At 52.7% G+C, this 12542-nt stretch overlaps 2 protein-coding genes across 2 annotated transcripts in view; one reads left to right on the plus strand and one right to left on the minus strand.

Annotated features, from left to right (window-relative positions):
• The window catches only part of LOC146809649 (uncharacterized), a 763091-nt gene that overhangs the window by 702226 nt on the left and 48323 nt on the right, over window positions 1-12542 (plus strand). The gene's annotated exons all lie outside the window — the stretch shown is intronic.
• LOC146809653 (endogenous retrovirus group PABLB member 1 Env polyprotein-like) lies at window positions 9916-11454 on the minus strand. The gene has a single exon (XM_085614364.1). The coding sequence runs from the start codon at window positions 11452-11454 to the stop codon at window positions 9916-9918; it is 1539 nt and encodes a 512-aa protein (XP_085470490.1).

Consider the following 12542-nt stretch of genomic DNA (forward strand, 5'->3'; position numbering starts at 1 on the left):
GCCATGTGGCAGAGGATTGTCGATGCTGTGAATGCTGTTGCGTCCACCAGAAGGACCAGGCATGAATGCCAAGCCAGGTGGTACGATCTGCGGAGGAGGGTCCGAGCCAAAATGACCGACCACAACCAGGCCAACATCACTGGAGGAGGGCTGCCCCGCAGACCCGTACAATACCATCCCTGGGAGGAGAGGGTGATGGCCATACTGCCGGTGGTGGCAGTGGACGGATTAGAAGGACTCAGAGACCCGGGTGAGTACACAAACAACTCACCTCACATGGAGGGAACGTCATCCACAACCAAACTCACAATCATGCACGCAACCACCCCAAGCTATCGCATGACTCAACCACACTCCATGAACACGCACATGCCACTAGCGCCACCATGCCCCATGCACCCAGCTGGACAATTCCAAGTCACAGGCCACAGAAAACACCAACACAAGACACGGTAAGCCGGATGGCGGGAGTGCGGGCCCCAAAAATCACATAGTGCAACTCAGAAGCAGACAACAATGCCCTCTGCCCATATGGCCTAGGTCACAGCCAGACAGTGTGTCCCCACACAGGAATGACTTGCCTGCAAATGGCGGACACCTTGCATTAAGACATGGGGGTGAAGGCACGTTTTTGCACATGACAGCAGCTAATGAACAGCCAACACTGTGAAAGAGTGGCAGCACACACCACCACAGCAGCAGCGCAGACACAGACACTACACCCAATGGCTGCCTGGATATCAGAAACAAACTCACATCAACAAGCCAAGGGCCATTCAAAGATCTGCTAAAAGTGTGTGCCTAGGAAGCTGGGCTGAGGTGACAGAGGGTGACACACAGAGGGAGGGAGAGGGGGAGAGAGAGGGAGGGAGACACAGGGAGACGGACAGAGGGAGGAGGCTGACACAGGGAGGGAGGGAGAGGGGGACAGAGAGGGAGTGAGAAAGGGACACACAGGGAGACCAATTCAGCCTTGTGGGGTGTGGGAATGTCTGCTCGTCAGCAGGTGGACTGCGTGCATGTAGACAAGGGTGGCCAGTGCCTCAATCCCCCTCTCTTCTCCATGGCAAAACACTGGGCCATGTCTCAACCTGTGCACGAGCACAACGCCAGCTACCTGCATTATATAAGTGTGTGGAACAACTCCATGTGCCCACGTACAGTGCAACACGGAAGGCACCAATGCATGGCTCACCACACCTGCTCACTCCACTGCTGACTGCAGTCACAATTGACGCAGCAAGTAAGACTGTGCCACACATAGGTAAAGTCTCAAAAGCTGTGGCCAAGGGACATACCCATGCACAAGTGCACTGTGAGTGGAATGCAAGACATATCCAAATTCCCAGAGGAAATGTGCCAACTTTGAAACTAATGAAACATGGATGTTGCATGGAACATAAATAACATTGTCTCACTCACACACAGGTCAACGTCGTGGATCACCCCCCAACACTGGGGGGGAAGACTCACAGGACCCGGCTCTGCGGGATGCCGATCCCACCGGCAGCGACGACTCTCACCACTCTGTGGACGACCCCGACCAACCTGGCCCCTCTGGTGTCCAACCACCTGCAGCACCTGCGTCAGGTACAACTGGGCCAACCACCACCCCCACTCCTGCCACATCCCAGGAGACACCCAGGATCCCTGCCCCACCACCACAATGCAGCCAGGCTCACCAGGAGGGACACGGTGTACCGGGCACCGAGGAGGAGGCAGGCGACAACGCTAATGCCACCCCTCAGGGGTCCCGGAAACCCGATGTGCCCACAAGGGCAGGCCAGGTGCAAGTGGGCAGGGGTGGTGGGAGTGGAGGACGGCGGAGGCGTGAGCCTGACCAGTTGGCTGCGGAACCGGTATATGCCCATGTCAGAAACATCCTGGACACATACCGGCAGGACACCATGGGCATGGCCCAGGTTGTGTCCATCCTCGAGGAGATCAAGACCCAGCAGGCCCAGCAACATGCGGAGCAACATGCCTGTCTACTGTGACACCAAGGGCGGATGGAGGACAGACAGGCTGAGCTCATGACGGTGTTCACGGGAATTCACAGTACACTCCGTCGGATAGCCGACAACATGGGCAACCCTCCCTGTGCCGCCAGGCGTAGAACATCACCACCCACAGGGAGGGATCAGGAGGAGGAGGAGACATCCGACGGAGCATCCCAAATATCGTCACGGCCTGCTTCTGAGGGTTCCCGCATGAGGGCGGGTCGTCCACGGAAAAGACCGTGAGGGTCGGCGCAACAGCACCATCTCCCAGGACACCTGGCCTGGCACCTGGCCCACTGGACCAACAACAGCACATCAGCAAAAGACATTCTCTGCCACATGGACTTGCTGGTCACTGTCTGACCAATGTTGACAAAGACTGTGGCGTGGACTCTGAGGATTTCCAATGGCAAGGACACCAACTCCCCTAGTGAACTTTGGATTCCACACACCCGGAAAGCCCCTCATGTCATACCCCCCCACGTACCCCAACAAAAATAAAAGTTACACGATAAAGAGATGATGCCTACATTTTGCATTATTACCTTACATGTGTCTTGTTAAGTCTAACCATGCCTGAGTTCTCATATGACTCCAACCATCCACACCCTGGGGCCTGAGTCTGGCACAGGACACACATGGGTCACAATGTATTAGGCAAGACAGACATGGAGATCCATACACACCCGTGATGGGCCCAACCAGCTGAGGGGGTGGCCGCACAACCGTGCCGACAGACATACTGAGTACAGCGACAGCCATGCGCAGAGGTCAGGGATCATGTGGAGTGTCCTGGGGGGCACCCAGGTACGTGTGGACAGGTGGCAGAACCATGTCCTGCAAGCTTGAGTCAGGTGGATGCAGAGAATGGTGGCCTGGCCAACGTTGGATGCATGGGGATGGCACATGTCACAATACCCACACAGTCATGGACATCATGCACAATACACAGTCTAATCCCACACAAACAGCTTGCATCTTGCTACTCGACACATAGACACATAGCCACTATCACGGAAAACCATGGCAGACATGCTGTATGCACCGTGGCAACACACCAGCATTGACTGAGAATAGGCACCTTGGAGGCATAGGGACACCTTTATTATTCATGTATTCGGGAATGCAGAGGCAACTCGGAGTACACATAAACAGGTCATGTGGAGTAACATGTGGGTCCAACACTGGAACCCCCTTCTGCTGCACAAATGCGTGATAGCCATGGAACTGGCACACAAGTGTCGGGTAACAGCTAAACACCCCCTGCTGCTCACGGAGAGGCTGCCATACACCATTGATCCTCTGATGTGGAAGTCCCACACCATGTCAAGCCAATGCAAAACATATGTGTCCGAGGGCAGTGTTACACACATTGATGCCATCATCACAATCCACTATCCCATCACAGATGACTGTCAACAAGTCTGACCATCTATTCAGGTGTACCCAGCTACATGTCATGTGTACCATGGTGATGCGACATGTCTGCAGAGGAACCAAACATCGACAGGGGCAGTGTGCACACATCGGAAACAACAGCCACACCCAATACACCCCTGATGCATCCCTTACCCTAAGGAGACTTCCAAACTTGTCCGTGCGTGTAACGCTGAGTCAGCACACGATGACGTGTCCATGAGGAATAGCAGTGCCACAACAATGCAACCAGCAGACGGCATGCGCAAGTACCTGGGGATGAGAGACACACAAGAAGTCAGCCACAAAAAGCACAGCTACTTGCATGTGCATGTACTCGACACATGTAAGGATGACAACATGCTAGGTCACAATTATGACTGGGGAAATACACTCATCACTGGCACCATCACTCGAGTGACACATCCACACACACACCTCTGACTCACGTGGCATACATGCAGATGGACACACACATTGCAACACATGCCACACGGGGACCAATGCGTGCACACACAGACACTGGTACTCCCCACTAAGCAAAGAAGTCGCGTATGAGCCGACTCCGGATGTCCTCTTGCGGAACCACATCCTCCACATCACTAGCCCCATTGCCAAGCCCTTCGTCCTCCACGGGTGGATGGTCCTGATCATCTTGATCCAGGATGAGTGGCACAGCTTTCTCAACTGCCATGTTGTGCAGCATGCAGCAGACCATGAAGATTTTGCAGACCTTCGCCGGGGCATATGGGAGGGCGCCGCCGGTCTGGTGGAGGCATCTGAACCGGCTCTTCAGGAGGCCAAATGTCCTCTCTATCACTCGCCTTGTCCGGCCATGGGCGGTGTTGTAGCAGAGCTGGGCCGGCGTGATGGGGTTGCGGAGAGGTGTGATCAGCCATGGCATGTTGGGATAGCCAGCGTCCCCTACATGGAAACCACATGGACATGAGTAGGACAGGAGAAGCGGTCGTGCTGTAAGTCTACGCAAAATACAGGACAGACAGAGTGTAGCCACCAACAACACATGCTCGTTCGTTGCGCAGCTGCGTCATCATTTCAGGCACCCTGCTACGCCTCATGATGTAGGCATCATGTGCTGATCCTGGAAAACGAGCACAGACATGTGAAATCACCATGTTGGACAGACACACCACAAGGGCATTGATGGAGTGGTAGTGTTTGCGATTCCTGTACGCTACCTCCTGTGCCTGTGGTGGTACCAAAGCCACATGTGTCCCATCTATGGACCCAATGACATGGGGCATCCCTCCCAGGGCATAGAATCCATGCTTGACCCCAGTCAACAGTTCAGGAGTTGGGAAATGGATGAACTCATCCAGGTGAAGCAACATGGCCTCTAAGAAATCATGCAGCACCCGGCTGAACATGCTCTGGGACTTGCCACCAACATGACCTATGGTATATTGAAAGGTACCCGTGGCAAGAAAATGTAGGGCTGCCATTACCTTCAGCTTGGGTGTCAGTGCCGTAGGATACCTGTGCAGCGGTTGCAGGTGTGGTGCCAGCCTTGCCGTCAACTCCTCAATCAACGGTTGGGGGAAGCGGTAGCAGCGTATACAGTCATTCTCCCGCATGTCAGCCAAGTCCGGAATTGGTCGGGGAAGAGGCGGCGCTCTGCAGTAATTTGGAAGTGACAAGGAAGAGTGAGTGCACTACAACAACAATTGATTTGTACTGAGCACATGTTAATCTGTCAATACACATATGCTACATACGGAGTCAGGTATGTGCCACATGCCCTGGACACGTATGGCTGCCAGGTGACACTCCTACCAAGACCCAGCTACACACGGAGATTGTGAACCTCCACATGCCATGGCATGGGATTAGCTGTGTCCCAGTGTAAGTGAACAGCCAGACGCAACACAGGAGTGACATACATCAACACATCAGCAGAAGTAGGATGTCGATTTCAGAGGCAGGTAGCGGAACACTAGAGCCACAGGTCACATGACATTACACTAGGACAGCCAACACACCTTGCCAATAAGGTGTACATGTAATGACTCACCACACATACATTGAGAGGATGCATACATGTCCTTGTTACGCTACTCCGTGTCCCATGCATACATACGCACCTCACATCCGATACCACATGTGGCCTGGTGTGCGTAACAGTGTGCCATGTCCATCTACACACAGACACATGTTGGTTGCTGCAACAGCTGATGCTTTTGAGGGAGCACCAACATCAAGCTAATGGGAACACACCACACATACATGACATAGACACATCGTGCACCGTGGGTAGTCACATGTCTGGTGTGGTAACCCCAGTAGCGGGCATCAGGGGACACTTGCGTGTGTTGTTCACTGTGCCATGCCAGTGACGCTCATCTCAAGTGTGCAGTACGACATGCACACATGTCAAAGGAGTTAAGGGCATGCCTGGCACACATTGCACCGTCACACATAACATCTGTACACATCTCATCATACATCTGTTGCCTTCTCGACTCAGGAGTAATGTGCCACATCACAGACTTTCACACCTGTGCCCCACACATGTAGTAATGCCCAGACAATGCCTTGATGTCCATCCATGGACAAGTATGTCAGCTCTATTCCTTCCTGTGTGCTGCCTGTCACCACTGTGATGTGTGAAAGGCACCGTACATTCGCTCAGAGGGCCTGTGTACGTTCCCTATCACTATGGGTGTGCTCGCGTATGCGTACCCATAGTGATAGTGAGCGTACAGGCGTGTGTACGGTCCGTATCACTATGGGTGTGCTCGCGTATGCGTACCCATAGTGATAGTGAGCGTACAGGCGTGTGTACGGTCCGTATCACTATGGGTACGCATACGCAAGCACACCCATAGTGATACGGACCGTACACACGCCTGTACGCTCACTATCACTATGGGTACGCATACGCGAGCACACCCATAGTGATACGGACCGTACACACGCCTGTACGCTCACTATCACTATGGGTACGCATACGCGAGCACACCCATAGTGATACGGACCGTACACACGCCTGTACGCTCACTATCACTATGGGTACGCATACACGAGCACACCCATAGTGATACGGACCGTACACACGCCTGTACGCTCACTATCACTATGGGTACGCATACGCGAGCACACCCATAGTGATACGGACCGTACACACGCCTGTACGCTCACTATCACTATGGGTACGCATACGCGAGCACACCCATAGTGATAAGGACCGTACACACGCCTGTACGGGCCGTTGCTATGCATTTGGGGTGCCCTAGGGCCCCGGTACGCACCGTACCTGTGTGTGAAACTCCAAATTACATAGGGGACACATGAGGGACAAGTATAAAGGCCTACATGCATGCTGGTTGTCATGGAGACCAAGTTTAAAGTTTGAATTTTTTTCAGCAGGTGCACAGCAGAAGTCAGTTTGAATGAATCTACTTTGTTGCAATGTGGTTCTGGAGTTGACATCATGCTCAAGAAATAAACACAATAAGAACCCACTGACTGTGCTAGGTTTGAAGGGATTGGAGGAAACATAGGATGCAAATGTGAGTGACCAATCACTCTGTACTCCTGTGCATGAAACAGGCCAGCAAGGCAGATATAAGGCAGCCAGGTCCCATAAGGGAGCACTTTCCTGCACATCTTTGGATTCTACGACCCAGCTGCTGCTCCTGATTCCCTGGAACCATGTCAAGGTCTGTGGAGAGGGCACAGCCTTTCACCCTGGAGGAGAACCTGGCATTGCTGGATGTGATCCTCCCACAGTACCCCCTGCTGTATGGGCGACCAGGGTATCAGGTGAGTGCAGCGTCTACTAGCACAGACTGTGTCCCTTGTTTGTGACTGTGACTTCTGGCATTGTGTCCAGGTGTGACACACATGCTATGTACTGCAGGGGGGGTCCCAGGGGGGGGAATGCCTGATGTCTCCCAGCCAGAGCATGCTGTGGTGCATGTCTGCCGTCCTCACTTGCATTGTGTTTACTGTGACAATCACTGCATGGTACATGCCACATTCTGCCTGTCTTGTCCTCCTGGGAATGTAGCCTCTACAGTCCTCATTTGATTATGTGGTCAGCCCAGTGTGACAGGTGACTGTACCCACAGATGTGTGTTAGTTCTGTGTACCTGTGCTGAGAGTGTCCACATGATGTGTTCGTACCCTGGACATTGGTGTGTGTGTAAGTCCCCTGTCATGTGGGTGGGTGCATATGTGGAGTGTGGCACCCGGGCTGCATGAGGGATGGATATACCCTGCCCATCCGATGTGAGCAGGGAGCAGTGCTGTGTGTCTGACGTGCAGAGCCAGCCCCACACCTGTGAGCCCCCCCCGTCTAGTGGCACATGTGCAGAGTGATGTTTGTCGCTGCATTTGGCAATGGCAGGTGAATGTCCTGTGCCTGTGTGTGTCTGTGTACTCTGCTGAGGTAGCGTCAGTGGCCTGTGGCATATGACTGCGTAGAGGTGCTGCACATTATCCTGGTGTAGCTTGTGATGCACAGTGTGAGCCTGGATCATTGATTGTGTCGTTGCCCTCATTCCACCTGTGTACTTTCAATGGCACGTACTGCTTTTGCCCTTCCCCAGAGGATCATGTCCCTATGACAAAGGTGCAATGCGTTGGATGCATACTATGCCTTGTTGTAAACAGCAAATTTGTTCTAATATGTGTCTCTGTGACATGTGCCAGGTGTATTGATGTAGTGTCACTTGTTCATCCTCACAGGTAGGCGCCTCTGCCAAGAAGCAGATCTGGATGAATGCCGACAGTGCTGTGAGGAGGACGGACAGTCGCAAGCAGCGCCTGGCCCAGGTGAGGAAACGCTGGCAGGATATCCGGTGCTGGACGCGGAGGATCGCACGGGTCCTGCTGGGGGACTCACCTGAGACCCATAAGAACCGCGGGCGCCGCCGTCTAACCCACATCCACAAGCGTGTGCTGGCGGTGGTATTTCCAGACTTGGAGAGGCGCTTACAGGAGAAGCAGCAGCAGGAAGGGGGTAGGTACATGTGTGTTTGTTGTGTGTCACCAGCATTTGTAAGTGCACAGTTGCATGGATACACTGCCAGGGTTTAAAGGTGCTGTGCAGATCCTGTTACCCACAGTATAGCGGTGCTCTCCTGCCTCCCTTCCCCTCCTTGCAATGTGTTCCCTGGTCTGTGTGTAGTCACTCCTTCACAAGGTTATGTAGGCTGGCAATTTCTCCACGTGAACAATGCCTGTAGCATCATGTGTGGGGGTGGTGTGTAACAGGTTTTGGGACCTTGCCTGTGCCCTGTCCAGTTCAGTACTTGTGGGTTCCATGTCAGTTGGCACTGATGCTGAGTCCAGACATGGGAGTTAGTCTCTAGTGTCATGCCTTACAGCACGCATGTCCTATGTTGTGGCCTGTGACATGATGTGCATGAGTGTGCGATACGCATAGTGCAGGGATGGTGGCGTGTGTTGCAGTCATTCCTATTCAGGACCATGGAGTTGTGTGGCCACTACTGTCCCCTGGGGCATATTTTCCTAGGTGTCATGTGTGTCATCACAAAATGTGGACACTCTCAGTGTCTACAGCATAGGTTGTGCTCTGTGCCATTGTCCCCTGGCACCATGTATATTGATGTAAAATGTAGTACAAGTTGTTAAAAGGTAGAGGCAGTCGCAGTCGATAACCTTCTAAGTATTGCCCGGCGATATTCGCCTCTTATACCATCCGATAATTAACCAACAAAGAGACAGGCGCCGGAGACTGGAAGGCAGGAAACAAAGTTTTATTCCGTCGGAGAAGAACACATCAGATCAGACAGCAAGGTATCGTCACGAGGTGCTCTAACTGCATCTCTGAGGCCTGGCCTCTTATACACAGGTTTATGACTTTATTGCAGGTTTATCATACATGGCACATTCTTGAGATCGCTTTGATACATGAAAGAACATCCTCAGAATCCCCACTTCAAGCTCGTTCCCACGCATATCTACAGTGGAAGTCCCCACCTCACCCACAGTAGGAGATGGCTATCACACAGCTGGACATTCCGCCAATTCCCGGGTGTGTGTGCGACTGGTCGGGTCTCAGGGGGTGGGGGAGCCTTGATCTACTGTAATCCCTTTGATGTGGGGTGTTTCCCTTACAGTAGGGGCAATAAACTGCATCCGCAGGGCTAGGTGATGGCCTGGGATCGGCCCGGACAATCGGGCGAAGAGGAAGGGGGTTATCAAAGAGATGTATGACCATGTATGGGATGTCGGTCAGGCGTGGGATGTGGTTCCATGGCAGGGTCGCGCAGAAGGAGAGGGTTTATGGCCCGTGTACGAGAGAGCGGGGGTGGTCAGCATGTTGGGGGATGTTCGCAGCGCTTAGGGGGACGCGTTGGCGATCGACAATGAGCAGGGAGAGAGGCCATGGTGCCTAAAATGGCTGCCGTGTGTTTTTGCGTGTTGTGCTGGGGAAAGACAAGATGGCGCAGATAATGTTCAGATACGAACTAAATTTCCACAGTCCTTTTAACATATCTCGCCAGCTTGCTTAGTTCGGATCTATCCCCATAATATTACGCATTTCTACTTCATACAAAGCTTTCATACGTTCGGCTTCAAAGTCCAGAGTCTTAGGACAGATACAGTTTGTAAAAAGCGAACACAGAGGTGGCAAGCATTGAATACCCAGGCAGCATCCACATAGTATCACGATTGGTATCAGGATAAACGTAAACAACCTCCACCCCCAACTTTTAATAGTGTCCCAAAACCAACTCCCAAGCGACCATCCTTCTTGCTCCTGATGAACCTCTGCGGAAAGTCTGTGGAGGTGTTCAATCGCCTTGTAGACTGAGGGTGAGTTATCCGGTACGTAGGTACAACAGCTGGACCCAATGATGCGGCATGCTCCTCCACGATCGGCCAGAACTACGTCTAGAACGAGGCGGTTCTGAAGAGCTACCAGGCGGACGGCCTGAAGCTCAGGGGTGTTGTTGGTGAGGATGCCGGCTGTAATGTTCATTGTTGTTTCGACTGCCTGGGTTAAGTGGCGGATGGCACGGCTGTTTGCCATTGGGCCCCAAAGTGGAACAAGTCCTTTTACTGCGTCCATGAACTGTGCTCCGGTGGAGTCGGCTTGCACAATGTCTTCGGCGCGTTTCTGTCGGTGATGGTTTGCTGGAGCCACATATGTCGGAGGAAGGACAAAAGCGATGTAGCAGGTGCCTCCCCAACCTTTCGGAAGCCAGGTGTAGGCCTTAGTACCACAGACGAAGTACATATTTGGGGAGGTAACAAAGGAGGGTGGATCAACTGAGTCCAATGTTCGGGTGATAAGGCAGGAGCTGTGGCCCACCAGCTGCGCCCCCAGGCCTTCGAGGCACACAAGTCCAGTGATGTTGATGACGGATAGGGCCACTGTTAGGGTGGCGGCCGTTCGTTTCCGGAGGTAAGAGAAGGTGGGTCTGGCTGGGTTGTTGAACACCTGCATTTCAACTCGTTCTTTGGCAGGGATGTCCATGTGAAAGGAAGTGTTTGATCTCAGAGGACAGAAGGGGGCAGAAGTTTTTCCAGTTTTGTTCAGCCAGAACCCATGGTAAAAGTGTGACACAGTTTTGCCGGAAGTGGCATTGTCCTTGTAGCTTTCTTGCAGGAGGATTAGCCAGGCGAGGCAGGAACCATGGACAGAAAAAGGTGAAGGGATGAAAGGGATAGAGTGTCCAGTGGCATGTGGTAGCAATCCACAGATCCAGCAATTAGTGGCATTGGCGGCAAGATTGTGTTGGTGGAGCAACTGCACAAAAGAGTTATTCCAGAACTCCTTACGCCTTTCTCGGAGTTGGGGTGAAAGTGAGATCAGATGGTGTTCTTTCATGGTGATAGGTTGAACGGTGGTCAGCAATGTCTTATGAGCGGGTGCGCTCTCCTCCATGATCCAGAAGGTGACCATGAGGAGAAGGCAAAAGAGAAGGGTAATAAAAAGTGCAATAGTCTTTGAGCTGTGCATTTTGTCAGTCTTTGGGTTTTTGTAGTGGATCTTCGGACGTCCGGTTGCTTCCATCATCTTCATGTCGGGTGCTTCCATCATCTTCAAGGGACTCGGTAGCGGGCAGAACCACAGACTTTGTTTAATTTCTCTTCTGGAGGCCTTTGGGGTGATTAGGCTACAGTTTTGAGATGTCGACTTAGTTCGTGGTCTGCTTAGCCGAGGTTTCCTCCTTTCGTCGCAGGTTATACCCTTCCTTGGATGGCACAGTGGGATCGGGATATTTCATTAATTCAAGTGTCTCTGTATCCGGGTAGCAGCTCAGGGATGGTCGGTCTTTGTCCAGGGGTTCCTCTTGGGCGGTGATGTTGTCGGTTGTCGTCAGGGTCGGTGATATCTTCTTACAATGGTGTGCGTGCAGCCAATTACGCTTCCCCTCCACTCGAAGAGCTGTTCGGGTGGTGATTAGGACTTGTAGGGGGCCTGTCCAGCGGGGCTCCAGACTCTTGGTGCGCTGGAAGTTACGCACTAAGACAAAGTCACCGGGTTGGATGTCGTGCCCAGGGCCCCTGGAAGCATCGGGAATGGCTTGCAGCACCTGCCGATGGATAACAGACAACGTTTTAGTTAGGTTGTACAAATAGTCAGACATGAGGACGTCCGGGACGTCGTGGATGGATGTCGGTTTCGGTGCGGTCCAAAGGTTCATGGGCCGCCCGAAGACGACCTCGTAGGGGGTTAAGTGGTGTTTGGTAGGAGTGGAACGCATTGATAGCAATGCTAGCGGGAGGGCGTCTGGCCACTTCAGTCCTGTGGTGGCAACTATTTTGGCTATTTTGAGCTTCAATATGGCATTGTGTCGCTCAACCAAGCCTGCAGATTGGGGGTGGAAGACCGCATGGAACTTTTGTTTTACACCCAACCCCTTTAGGATGAGTTGGATAACTTCGGCTACGAAGTGGGGGCCGTTGTCGCTCCACAGAATTCGACAAAGGCCGTAACGGGGGAAGAATTCTTTCAGCAATACTTTTGCGGTAGTCATAGCAGTGTTGTCGCGGGTTGGGTAGGCTTCCACCCACTTGCTGAAGGCACACACAACGACAAGTACGTACTTCAAACCTTGGCACCTTTCTAATTGGATGTAGTCCATTTGTAGGACTTCAAAGGGGTGATTAGGGACCCCAAACCCT

The sequence above is a fragment of the Triturus cristatus genome, chromosome 7 (assembly GCF_964204655.1).
Source record: "Triturus cristatus chromosome 7, aTriCri1.1, whole genome shotgun sequence".
NCBI lineage: Eukaryota > Metazoa > Chordata > Amphibia > Caudata > Salamandridae > Triturus > Triturus cristatus.